Genomic DNA, 13,520 nt, shown 5'->3' with positions numbered 1-13,520 from the left:
GGTTATGCTGTAGCAACCTGTCTTACCTCTCTTTTTCTCTTGTGTGTTTAGAACCACCTTCTTTTGAGACAACACCAGAGCCTCTGGATGTCTTGCCAGGCACAAGCATCACTTTTACATGTGTTATCAGAGGAACTCCTCCTTTTAAGGTGAACTGGTTTAGAGGGGCCAATGAGCTTGTGCCAGGGGACAAATGCAATATCTACTTAGAGGACTCCACTGTCGAGCTTGAGCTATTTGACGTAACTCCTCTCCAAAGCGGAGAGTACACTTGTCTTGTCACTAATGATGCTGGCAGGGCAAATTGTACAACACACCTTACAGTAAAAGGTTTGTGAAGATAGCGTCTCTCTATTTACCTTAAAATATTGTTTCCTTCCCTCCATTTGCCCTTATGTTCTCAACATTTGTGACTTCTTACCTTTCAATAGAGCCAGCTGTCTTTGTGAAGAAACTGAGCGATCAGTATGTGGAGCCTGGCAAGCCCATCATCCTGGAGGGCACTTACACTGGCAGCCTGCCCATCTCTGTAACGTGGAAGAAGAATGGCCACACTATCGCTCAGTCTCAGAGGTGTAGCATCACCACCACAGAGAAATCTTGCATCCTGGAAATACTTGACAGCACCAAAGAAGATGCAGGAGGATACACTTGCCATGTTGAAAATGAGGCAGGAAAAGATGTTTGTGAGGCTGTAGTCTCTACCCTAGGTGTGTGCTCACTTTGGTTCTTTTTCTTCCCTGTTCTTTCAAGTGTATGCTTACCAAGGCCTGGCACTATAATGAGTCTTTCTAATTGCTTCTCTGTTTTAGAACCTCCCTATTTTGTTACACACCTGGAACCTCTTGAGGTGTCAGTTGGGGATTATACAACGTTGCAATGCCGTGTTGCTGGAACACCAGAAATCACTGTGTCTTGGTACAAAGGTGATAGCAAGCTCAGGTCTACTCCTGAGTACAAAGTGTTCTTTAAAGACAATGTTGCTACACTTATTTTCAACAAAGTGGTTAGCAACGACAGTGGAGAATATATCTGCAAGGCAGAAAACAGTGTAGGAACTGCATCTACAAAGGCTCTCTTAACAGTTCAAGGTGATGATTTTATATTAGTTTTCTACAAATTCTTTTTCTCTTGCAAAACTATAAAAAAAATTGCTTCCTGGGGTATATTTATCCTTTACTTGCTTTCTTCTAGAACGCAAACGGCCACCTTCCTTTGCAAGAAAATTAAAGGACATTGAGCACCCTGTTGGTTTACCCCTTAAATTTATGTGTCGTCTCAATGGCTCAGAACCTATTACTGTGACTTGGCATAAAGATGGTGTGCTGCTAAGTGATGACCACAATCTGCACACATCCTTTGTAGATAACGTTGCAGTGCTGCAGCTGGTGCGAACTGAGATGAATCATACTGGGCAGTACTCCTGCACAGCCAGCAATGCTGTAGGCACTGCCACCTCAAGTGCTAGGCTCACAGTGGCAGGTGTGTTGGCTTACAAAACTTTTGCCTGGATCACGGGCTCCTCCTTCCCATTTCATGCATGTGATGGTACCTGGATGTTGGATCAGCTTTTTCATGAGGTCTAAGTGTTATGTGGTTTTCTTGTGTTTCTAGAACCCAAGCAAGCACCAGTCTTTGACACCAAACCAGAATCTATCGATGTGCCTTTTGGAGAAAGTGCTGACTTTGAATGCCATGTTACTGGAGCCCAGCCAATACACATCACCTGGTCCAAGGATGGCCGGGAGATCCGAACTGGAGGAAACTTCAATATTACATTTGTAGCCAACATAGCTCACCTTCGAGTGCTCAGAGTTGGTAAAGGAGATTCTGGCCAATACACTTGCCAAGCTAGTAATGAAGCTGGGAAAGACTTTTGCTCAGCCCAACTCAGTGTCAAAGGTATTAAGGTTAAGTTGCCTTCATTTGTGTGTTCTCTTTTTCTTGGGTTAAGAGAACTCTTTGTTACTGAGTCTCATCTTCCACCCTTTACAGTCTGGAGATACATAGAAAGTAGCTTTCTGGAAAGCAGACATATACCGTGTAGTGAGCTTTTCCTATCATACTGTGTGGCGCTAGAAGCCTTGTGTGCCCACAAAATCTCCAAGGGGAATGGTCCTCTTGTGAAACTGTCTGGAGAGTTTCACTCACCCTGCATTTTACTTTGTCATTACTGCTTAAACTACAATCACAGTGGTATTGATACACAGCAATTACTATATGGAAAATGATATGGTAAATAGAACTACCTTGCATTTGTAGGCCAGCATTGGTGGCTCAGATTTGCTGAAGGTTTTCAACTGAATCGCTGATTTAATCTAGATAATGAATCACTTAAGTTCTTCATGCAGAAATATGTTTTAAAGATGTGTAAGCAAGTGAAACTATCCCTACCGTGTTTCTGCTGCGTCTGGGAATGAAGGGCTTGTCAAATCTTTCATGCTGGCCTGGGAATATTTTTGTGCCTCAAATGTAACAGCAAAATTTCCCTTGAGTGGAGCAGTCATTCTTCTTGTGGTTTTTACAGCTCCAGGTGTCTGACGCAGCAGGCTCCAGAGTTAGCAGAACATAGTTTTAGTTGTCTTTGCCTTCTTTTCTCTGTCTTGCATCTTTCCTTGAGAGGAAACTCTTGCTGGAGATGTAGCCAGCTGCTGTAGCAAGCTTACTTTGTTGTGCCCCAATACTCTTGTACTCCCCATAAGTCTTGCTCAATGCTGTAGATTTTACACGGCAAACAGGTATACAGTCACTCTTTACATACTTACTCTGTTCTGCAGAACCTCCCAAGTTCGTCAAGAAGCCTGAAGCTCTACGGTTTGTGAAGCAAGGGGACACAGTGCAACTTGAATGTAAAATCAGTGGCACACCAGAGATCAGAACCATGTGGTACAAAAATGATCAGGCACTCCAGGCAAGCGACAGGCTCCACGTGTCCTTTGTAGACTCCATGGCAATGCTAACTATCTTGGATGCCAACACTGAAGATGCCGGCGATTACATATGTGAAGCCCATAACTCTGCTGGCACAGCCAGCTGCAGCACTTCAGTCACAGTGAAAGGTTAGCAGCATGGCTCCACACACCACTAGAATCCCTGGTTTCCAGGCCCAGTCCCAGCAGCACATACCCCTGGACAGGGAGCTGCTGCTATGGCAGTTGGTGGCTGCTGGGGCAGTGTCTCTCCAGGTGCTCTCACATTCAAATACCTCTGTGTTTAAGCAGCGGAGACCAAGCAGGAAATTGTGGTGGGTGTTCAGCACTGTGCAGCCATTCCCTTCTCTTCCCATTTAAACCAGTTGCAAGCTGAATAAGGCAAGCTTGTCAGATCACAAGGGCAGCATGAACTAGAGCGGAACACCAGCCATGGTGGGGGAGCTGGGCGTATTTTGCAGCCATCCCTCTACCTCCTCTTTATACCCAGTGATTCTGACAGGAATGAAATTTAAGACGGAAGAGGAGGCTGTGTTGCTAAGTCTTGCTGATGGTAGCTTTAAAGACTGGGAAGAGGCGGGGGAAGCTGGAATGTGGTCCTGGAAAGAGGGGAGAGTTGCTTTTGGGGAGGGGCACTGAGCACTGACTCCAAACAGATTTTTTTAGAGGTGATGCCACTTATTTGGAAGCTAAATTTGGGGATACAAGAATAAGTATAGGTCCCCTTCCTGAATATGTTTCCTCCTGCTACTATCCAGAAATCCACCCGGGGAAGCAGACTCACACATTATGATGTGATTCTTTTTTTATAGAACCACCTGTTTTTAGCAAAGTGCCAAGCCCTGTGGACACACTTAAAGGCTCAGATGTTATCCTCCAGTGTGAGATAGCAGGGACTCCACCCTTTGAGGTGGCTTGGTTCAAGGACCGGAGGCAGGTCAGGAGCAGCAAGAAATTCAAAGTGACAGCAAAGCATTCCGTTGCCAGCCTTCATATTCTCAATCTGGAATCTCAAGATACTGGAGAATATCAATGCAAAGCTATGAATGAGGTGGGAAGCGACACTTGCACCTGCCCGGTGAAATTCAAAGGTTTGTATGCTAAAGGATTAACAGCATCACAGCCCTCTTTTTCTGATACCCTGGTTGTCCCTCTTCCAAGCAGGCATGTGTAATTAACCCTCCTCTGCCGTGTTTTTGCCGTCAGAACCCCCACGCTTTACCAAGAAGCTGAGTGACACTGCAATCTTCGTCGGGGAGCCAACAGCCCTGCAGGCAGTGGTGGAAGGATCCCCACCAATTTCTGTTGTCTGGCTCAAGGACAAGGGTGAAGTTATTAGGGAGAGTGAAAATGTCCAGATGTGGTTTATGGACAACATTGCAACTCTTGAGATTGCCAGTGCAGAGGGAGCTGATGTGGGGAAATACATCTGTCAGATCAAAAATGATGCTGGCATGCGGGAGTGCTCTGCCTTTTTACAAGTCCTAGGTGGGTATAGCCTACTTCACAGATACTATGTCTTAAAGCTTGCTCAATTGCCTCTACAAGCCTTTGTTAACTGCTTATATCCTGTGCTTATTAGTTTGCGGGTAGATTTCCTGGTGACACACTGACCCCTCCCTTCCTATTTCAGAACCAGCAGTCATCTTAGAGAGGACCGAGCCAATCACAGTAATGGCTGGCAATCCTTTTACCTTGGAGTGCAAAGTAGGAGGAACACCTGAACTTGTCACCAGGTGGTATAAAGATGGCAGAGAACTAAGGAGTGACCGCAAATACCAAATTACTTTTTTCAACAACATATCCACTTTGAAAGTCTTTTCTGCGGACAGTGGAGACAGAGGCTTGTATACTTTTGAGGTGCACAATGAGGTGGGGGACAGCAGCTGCACTTCTTCAGTTGATGTTTCAGGTCAGCTCTATATCTTTGTTGTTCATGTTTGTCTTTAAAGGAAGCTTTTTCCCTTTTTCCTTCTCCCTGAAAAAAAAACCCAACACTGTTCTTTCTATTCTTCTGCCCTGTCCTTCTTAGATCGTCTTGTTCCTCCTTCATTCTCAAGAAAACTCAAGGAAACAAATGGGGTGCTGGGATCCTCAGTGCTTCTGGAATGCAAAGTGTCTGGCACCTCCCCCATATCTGTGGCCTGGTTTCAGGATGGGAATGAGATTGTTAGTGGAGAAAAATATGAAATCTCCTTCTTGGATAACGTTTGTGCTTTGAAGCTGAATGACCTGGATGTCACAGACACAGGGCCTTATACCTGTGTGGCAGCCAATGTGGCTGGATCTGATGAATGCAGTGCCTTCCTGACTGTACAAGGTCAGTGGAAGAATACTACAGCCCCTTCAACAAAATTCTTCTTCCCTTTTCTCTCCCTTCCCTCTGGTTTCCCATGGTTTCTTTTTTATGTTTTTTTCTGTTTCTCCCTCTTTCTCTCTTTTTTTTTTTTTTGACTGGGACCTGCTCCAGTTTTCCTCTCCTGTAGACACTCTCCTATTAACATCTTTATCCCTCTTCACTTCTTTGCATGATCCTTAGAACCACCTTCTTTTGTGAAGATACCTGATCCCCAGGAAGTTTTGCCTGGATCAAGCGTGACATTCACCAGCTACATCAAGGGCAGTACCCCCTTCAAAGTGACCTGGTTCCGAGGCATCAGGGAGCTGGTGCCGGACAGCAACTGCTCGATCTCCCTGGATGAGTCTATGGCACAGCTGCAGCTGTACAACGTGGAGCCAGACCACAGTGGGGACTATGCCTGTGTGGTCACAAATGATGCTGGCAGTGCCTCATGCACAACCCAACTCTTTGTTAAAGGTGTGTGTGTGGGTGTGGGTGTGTGTACACACAGGTACCTGCCTTCATGCTCTGCCTGGAGCCCTGCCACATCTGCCCTTCTCATTATTGATCTATACCTCCCCACAGAGCCTGCAGTCTTTGTGAAGAAATTAAGTGATTTCAGCGTGGAACAGGGGAAGTCCATTGTGCTGGAAAGTAGCTACATAGGCACCCCTCCTATTTCTGTCACGTGGAAAAAAAATGGCATGCTCATTGCTCAGTCTCCACGCTGCAGTGTTACAACTACTGACAAATCTGGCATTCTTGAAATCTTCAACAGCACCAAGAGTGATGAAGGCGAATACACCTGTGAGGTTGCAAATGAGGCTGGTGGGGATGTTTGCCACAGCCTTGTATCCATCTTAGGTATGCATCACCCCGATCCTCCTAAGTGATGCAGTGATGTTCTGCCTCTGTTCACCATGTTCTTTCCTTCCCTAGAACCACCCTACTTTGTTACGCATCTGGACCGTATGGAGGTGAAGGTTGGTGAGCCCTTGATCTTAAAATGCCAGATTGGTGGTACGCCAGAAATCAAAGTGTCCTGGTACAAAGATGACACCAAGCTCAGATCAACACAGGCTTACAAAATGCACTTCAAGAATAATGTGGCAACACTGGCATTCTCCACCGTGGAGGACAGTGATATTGGAGAATATATCTGCAAAGCAGAAAATAGCGTTGGCTTCGCCACCTCCACAGCTTCGCTTGTTGTTAAAGGTGATGGGCCAAGGGCCACTCCTTCCTGGGGTATTTTGTAGGAACTCTTTATTGTCTACACCAAGGGGTTCTTACTAATTTCAGAATTAATTAATTCTGGATTGACAGGGTGGATTCCTTCTTATAGTGGTGATTATTATTGTTTTGCAGAACGTGAACTTCCCCCTACATTCGCTAGAAAACTGAAAGATATTCAGGAGGTGATTGGTGCGCCAGTGACATTTGATTGCCGCATAAATGGCTCAAAGCCTATCCAGGTGTCTTGGTACAAGGATGGGGTTCTCTTAAGTGACAGCGATAACGTGCAATCAACCTTCTTAAATAACGTTGCTACTCTCCAGATCTTGCAAACTAGTATGGCTTACTGTGGCCAATATACTTGCTCAGCCCAAAATGCTCTGGGGACTGCATCTTCCAGTGCCAAACTTCTGCTCACAGGTTTGTAGCTCACACTCAAGCAAAGATCTTTTGTATGTCTTTGGTTTTTTTATTTCCTCACCCTTTTCCCCACTCTACCCATTGTATGATGGCCAGGGAGCATGAGCATGGCACAGTGACCTATGTGGTCAGGAGGGCTTGGTGGTAAGCTTTGCCATGCTTTCCTCTTTGCAGAACATCTACAGCCTCCCATCTTTGACATCAAGCCAGTATCTATTGATGTGGCACTAGGGGAAAGTGCAACCTTTAAGTGTCATGTGACTGGCTCTGCTCCCATGAGGATTACATGGACCAGAGACAACAGAGAGATCCGCCCAGGTGGCAACTACAAGATGACTCTGGTGGAAAACATGGCCAGCTTGACAGTTCTAAAAGTTGGTAAAGGGGATGCTGGACTCTACACATGTACTGCCAGCAACAGTGTTGGAAAGGACGCGTGCGCAGCTCAGCTAGCTGTACAAGGTATTGCTGTGAGCTTTACTGTTCATAAGGTTTTTCTCTGTAAGGCAGACACCTGGAAAACAAAGCCCTGAATGCAGACATCTGAGACTAACAACCTTTACAAGAGGCTACACTGAGATGTCTTACTTAATTTAAATATTATTGTAAAACTTAAATACTTAGTAATCTTTTTGGGGTTTTTTTTGTTTTGTTTTTGGGGTTTTTTTTTGTGGCATAGGGCATGATTTGACTTACCAAAGGTATTCTTCCACTGAAACATTAACTCTGACTTACTGTGGTACCCTGTTGCGCCTTTATGAATGGTCTTGTTGGCCAGCAAAATCTGTCTTCCTTAGAGTCTTTCTCCAGCAGTGACATTCACTAAGTTGTCCAGGGGAGAGAAAGGTAACGGAGAAACTCAGTTCACTTACAAGATGTAAATGTTTTTTTACTGGGTGGGCAGCTCCTGCAAATAACTTTACTCCTTCACACGATAAAAACATTGAAAACTTCTGTTCTAGACAGCAAAACTGGAGGATCTGAGGGCAGACTTGGTGACAAATACCCATTCCGCCAACACTTCACTTCTCCACACAGTGTGTGGATTTTATACATTTCAGTGATCTAAATTTATGACTGGATCCAACTGTCTTGGTGCAAGTGACATTTGTATATTAATTTCCTCAGCGTAGGTGTGAACGTGGGATTTATTTATAGCTGCTCAATGTATCTCATTCTTACTGATTTTATGAAAGAACAAATGAAAATATACCACTTAAATCGTGCATGAGTTCAAATGTCCCTGTTGGTTTAGTGCTTTCTTTTTTAAAACTTCTATATGAATTGGGGGGATGTGTGAGGGAGGAACAAAGACATTTCAGGAGTAGATACTATTACTTATACTAAAACAAATAGCACAAGAAGCTGAACTACCACTAGGAATATTTTGTAATAATTGCTTGACAAATTTATTTCATAAATATAGATAGATCAGGTGGATTTGTGTGTGTGTGTGTATACACACGAGTATATTCTACCCATAGGGGTTTTTCTTGGTGTGGTGTGTGGCAGATTGAATTACCTGTAGCTTCAGTGGCAAGTAGAGATGCTGTTATTATGTAGTTTGACTTACAAAAATCATTGAAAGATTGTAGCAGGAAATCTAACCTCTTTAAAAGATTTAAAGCATGTGTCCACTGGAATCACAATTCTATTTATTATTAATGATAGCATTACTAATGTGTTCATTTTACCGGAGTTACCATTCATAAAATTATTCCAATTGTCCTTATTTATTTTCTTACTCTTCAACTCTTTATTCATAAAATACTGATATATTTTTTCCCCTCCAGGATTGTTATTTTCTTTTTTTATCCTGAACTTACTTCATGTAACTTATCCTGAACATACTTACTGGCACTCACTTCAATTCTTTAGAATTTACACAGTTTCCCCAGGGCTGTAAAATTAATGATTTTCACTGTTTTTCAGCCAGTTTCTATAGAACTTGGAAGGGCAAGCTCTTTGTGTGCATTTATTTGCACACATTTAATTTGAGCAGATGCTGTCTCACTTCTACAACGCACAGTTTTTTGTTTGTAGAATTAAGATCTTTTGTTCAACTACCCTTGAAAATGTCCCAAGTTTTTATTAACTTTCCCACTTTAACACCTAATGTTCCTAATCTGTAGCTTCAACAATCACTTTAGGTTCTAGAAACTACTTCACATTCTAAGTATATACCTTATTAACTCATATATCCTCATTTTTGGAAAGGAATGGAATTTGACTGTGACTATTCAGCAGCTGTTAGTATGCAGATAGATAATCATCTCTCTGTCAAAGTGAAATCTGATAGTAAATTACTAAGGTTCCAAGAGACCTTGTGTTAAAAAGCCATCATTTCTATTTTTAGAAACTCTAAGGAAGTTTTGTTACTAACAACATAGGATGTTCTGTAAATGTCCCACAGATTGAAGTAACCCACAATAAAATAGATATCCTTCCTACACTTTACAGACAGATGCACAAAGAGGTGCTTCATCCTGTTTTGCAGAGAGATTTGTTTGTTGTGCCCACATTACCACCTCTTCATTTTACTGGTTAAATCTTTGATCTATGAGCATTCAGCCTTCTGATTCTGAATCATCCTTATGGTACTTTTGATGAAATGTGTTAAACCTTCACTCCTTTCTCTCCTTACAGAACAAAATGCAACTGTCCGGTTTACTTTTCAGTCACAGGACTGTTAACACCAATTTGTGTAATACCAGCTATCTCATAATTCTTCCCAGTATGATTATTTTGAAATTCTTTGTTTTGCTACCTAAACTACTTAACCTTTATTCCTTATATGCACCTTTATGTTTGGCTTTACAATAAATGTGTGAAGGGTTATAATGTAGATACATTTATTGACTAGATCGATTGTTAATGACATATTAAGATATAAAGTAGTTGTTATAATGCCGAGCATAAATGCTGTTAATAAGATTTCTTGGCTGAAAAGTTTGGATTCTTGCATTTCCATCAGGCATTTTGATTACTTATGTATTGCAAGAGAATATTACTTAAAGAAAACCACATCAGCTATCTGTACTGAATACATAGAAGGAGAAGTAGAGTGGGACAATAAAGGAAAAAGTAACTGAAATTCAGAGAGAGAACTTGTTTCCTTCCTAATCTAGATTTTGGTCCAACTTGAAATGATCTAAATGAAAAAATTATAGCATTGTAAAATTAGAATGTTTGCATAAATTTACATTTTCTGTTACATATTTCCTTGCTTATTCAAAGAACCAGTGCAGTTTAAAGCATCATCTCCCCTCTTTTTGGCTTTGCAGAACCACCAAGATTTATTAAGAAACTAGACTCCTCAAGACTTGTGAAACAGCATGATTCCACTAAGTATGAATGCAAAATAGGTGGATCTCCAGAAATAAAAGTCACCTGGTACAAAGGTGAAACAGAGATTCATCCCAGCGAAAAATATAGAATGTCCTTTGTGGATTCAGTGGCAGTCATTGAAATGCACAACCTCAGTGTTGAAGACAGCGGTGATTATTCTTGTGAAGCTCAGAATCCAGCGGGTAGTGCAAGCACCAGTACCTCACTGAAAGTAAAAGGTCAGAATCCCAGTTCTTCCCTTACCTTTCTATCTGTATGAGTCCTCCTCTGTGGAAGAGTTGTTAATTCCCACTTTCTTCAGTTAGAGGCCAAGAGCTGTCTGAATATATGGTAAATCTCTTCCCTGTTATGCTGTGGGAGATCTTTCTTATTTATGGTTTGTCTTTGCTCTTCAGCATCAGAACAGCTACTTGCATAGTCTGTCCTCTTTAATCTCCTTTGCTCAAATAACACAAACTTTAAGCCTCTTTTTTTTTTCTTTTCTTTTTTTTTTCTTCAGCACCCCCTATTTTTACCAAGAAACCTCATCCAGTCCAGACCTTGAAAGGGTCTGATATTCACCTGGAATGTGAGCTTCAGGGCACTCCTCCATTCCAGATTTCATGGTATAAAGACAAACGAGAAATTCGGAGCAGCAAGAAGTACAAGATCATGTCTGAGAACTACCTTACTAGTATTCACATTCTCAGTGTGGATACTGCAGATGTTGGTGAATATCACTGTAAAGCTGTAAATGATGTGGGAAGTGACTCCTGTATTGGCTCTGTAACACTAAGAGGTTTGTATGAAGATTGGCACCTTCTTGGCATTTCATTGTTCCTGTCATACTCTTCCTACTTTTCCGCTCCTGGCGTGTTTTTTTACTGTTAAATATCTTCTCTTAAATAGCACCGCCAACCTTTGTGAAGAAGCTGAGTGATCTCACTGTTGTAGTTGGGGAGTCAATTGAACTGCAGGCTGCAGTAGAAGGATCACAGCCCATTTCTGTTCTGTGGTTAAAAGACAAAGGAGAAATCATTAGAGAAAGTGATAATCTCTGGATCTCCTATTCAGAAAATATTGCAACTATGAGGATTGGAAATGCAGAACCAGCCAATGCTGGGAAATACATTTGTCAGATAAAAAATGATGCTGGAGTTCAGGAATGCTTTGCCACGCTGACAGTGCTAGGTTGGTAGCATGGGATAAAAAACACAATGTGTTTTAAATTTTCACTTTAAAATTTCAAATTTTGTGATAGTAATAACTATTGCATTCTTGTTTTTAAAAATTGTGTGACTTGCATCTCATTACAGAACCTGCAGTCATTGTAGAGAAGCCAGGCCCAGTGAAAGTTACAGCTGGAGACTCTTGTACTCTGGAATGCACGGTAGACGGCACACCAGAGCTTACTGCTAGGTGGTTTAAGGATGGGAATGAACTGTCCACAGATCATAAATACAAAATCAGTTTCTTCAATAAAGTATCTGGGCTTAAGATCCTCAATGCAGGACTAGAAGACAGTGGAGAATATACTTTTGAGGTGAAAAACAGTGTTGGTAAAAGCAGCTGCACAGCTTCAGTGCATGTTTCAGGTTAGTTGACTATTCTTTTTGAGTCACATCTGATCCTATAGTTCCTTTACAAAGCCTTCAGACAGCAAACTTTCTCATGACTGGCAGCCTGAGAAACTCATTGGTTGTATAATCTTAGGAGCGCTTGGCATGCCACTTTGTCAGGCATCAAGAATAAATGCCTACCTAACCTCTGAGGGGTGGGAGCTGTCGCAAGGGCTTGATTTCTTCAGCTTTAATCTACCTGTCTGCTTGGACAGCTGGCATAACATTGTTGCTTACGAAAAAGAGCTGCAAAAATAAAAGGTGTCCGTCAAAAGTTTGAATGAAAGCTCCAGCATGTGTCTAACCATCAACCTATCTATTTTTTCAATGACTTGGGTGCATAGGAGCAGATTGCTAAAGCAGTTATATCAAAATAAAGTTAACTGATTTTACTATGCATGGGGAAGTTTCTGCATTTTAAGCTTCTGTATGGTAATACTAATTTTTTTTTTTTTAAACAAATGCAGATCGTATTATACCTCCTTCTTTCACAAGAAAACTGAAAGAAACATATGGTCAGCTGGGTTCTTCTGCTGTACTAGAGTGCAAAGTTTATGGTTCACCACCTATTCTTGTTTCCTGGTTTCATGATGGACAAGAGATTACCAGTGGAGACAAGTATCAGGCTACCCTTACAGACAATACCTGTTCTCTGAAAGTGAATGCACTTCAGGAATCTGATGTTGGAACTTACTTGTGCACAGCTACTAACGTAGCAGGGTCTGATGAATGCAGCGCATTTTTGAGTGTTAGAGGTCAGTATCAATAAGAAGTCAGAGTCAGAGGGCACAAATTTATTTTCAAAAAGACTTCATTCTTGGTTTTGTTACATATTTCTGATTACTATACTCTTCATCAGAAATTCAAATGTACTTCTTCTCTGTCTGTTTTATTTGCATACTTAGAACCGCCATCTTTTGTGAAGAAACCTGAAACACTGAATGTTTTATCTGGGGCAAATGTGACCTTTACCAGTATCATAAAAGGTTCCTCTCCATTGGAAGTTAAATGGTTTAGAGGTAGCGTTGAGCTAGTACCAGGAAACAGATGCAGTATCACCTTGCAAGATTCAATTGCAGAACTGGAGCTGTTTGATGTACATCCACTTCAGAGTGGAGACTACACCTGCCAGGTCTCTAATGAGGCAGGGAAGATTTCTTGCACAGCACGTCTTTTTGTCAAAGGTTTGTCCAGGCTACTGTTTCTTATGCTCCTTATGCTTCTGAAAATAATCTCTTGGCTTTAAATTTCTTTTCTTCCCGTTGTTCCTTATAGAACCAGCCAAATTTGTGAAGAAGGTGAATGATTTAAGTGTAGAGAAAGGGAAAAATTTAATCTTGGAATGCACATATACGGGTACTCCACCAATTTCAGTGACATGGAAGAAAAACGGAGTAAAAATAACACACTCTGAAAAGTGTAACATCACCACTACAGAAACATCTGCCATACTGGAAATCCCTAGTAGCAAACTACAAGATCAGGGGCAATATTCTTGTCATATTGAAAATGAGTCTGGACAAGATAATTGTCATGGTGCAGTCACAATACTAGGTGCGTCAAGCTACCATCACTTAATCAAGTGTTATTTGAACTACTAATGGTCATTGTGCAATACCTTTCTATGCTAACTGTGTGTGTTTGTTC

The 13,520-nt window shown here is 41.8% G+C and overlaps 1 protein-coding gene across 1 annotated transcript in view; it reads left to right on the top strand.

Annotated features, from left to right (window-relative positions):
* The window catches only part of TTN (titin), a 238,738-nt gene that overhangs the window by 65,862 nt on the left and 159,356 nt on the right, over positions 1 to 13,520 (top strand). The window contains 22 exon segments of the mRNA XM_037397744.1: positions 52 to 330; positions 432 to 710; positions 813 to 1,091; positions 1,195 to 1,482; positions 1,615 to 1,902; positions 2,778 to 3,059; positions 3,743 to 4,021; positions 4,137 to 4,418; positions 4,564 to 4,842; positions 4,963 to 5,250; positions 5,470 to 5,748; positions 5,857 to 6,135; positions 6,211 to 6,489; positions 6,640 to 6,927; positions 7,102 to 7,389; positions 10,212 to 10,493; positions 10,775 to 11,053; positions 11,164 to 11,445; positions 11,571 to 11,849; positions 12,341 to 12,628; positions 12,779 to 13,057; positions 13,149 to 13,427. Coding sequence (XP_037253641.1) covers positions 52 to 330; positions 432 to 710; positions 813 to 1,091; positions 1,195 to 1,482; positions 1,615 to 1,902; positions 2,778 to 3,059; positions 3,743 to 4,021; positions 4,137 to 4,418; positions 4,564 to 4,842; positions 4,963 to 5,250; positions 5,470 to 5,748; positions 5,857 to 6,135; positions 6,211 to 6,489; positions 6,640 to 6,927; positions 7,102 to 7,389; positions 10,212 to 10,493; positions 10,775 to 11,053; positions 11,164 to 11,445; positions 11,571 to 11,849; positions 12,341 to 12,628; positions 12,779 to 13,057; positions 13,149 to 13,427 — 6,204 coding nt within the window.

This window comes from Falco rusticolus, chromosome 8 (assembly GCF_015220075.1).
Source record: "Falco rusticolus isolate bFalRus1 chromosome 8, bFalRus1.pri, whole genome shotgun sequence".
Classification (NCBI taxonomy): Eukaryota; Metazoa; Chordata; class Aves; order Falconiformes; family Falconidae; genus Falco; species Falco rusticolus.
Note: the sequence above shows the minus strand (reverse complement) of the source record. Positions and strands in the feature narration are given on the sequence as shown.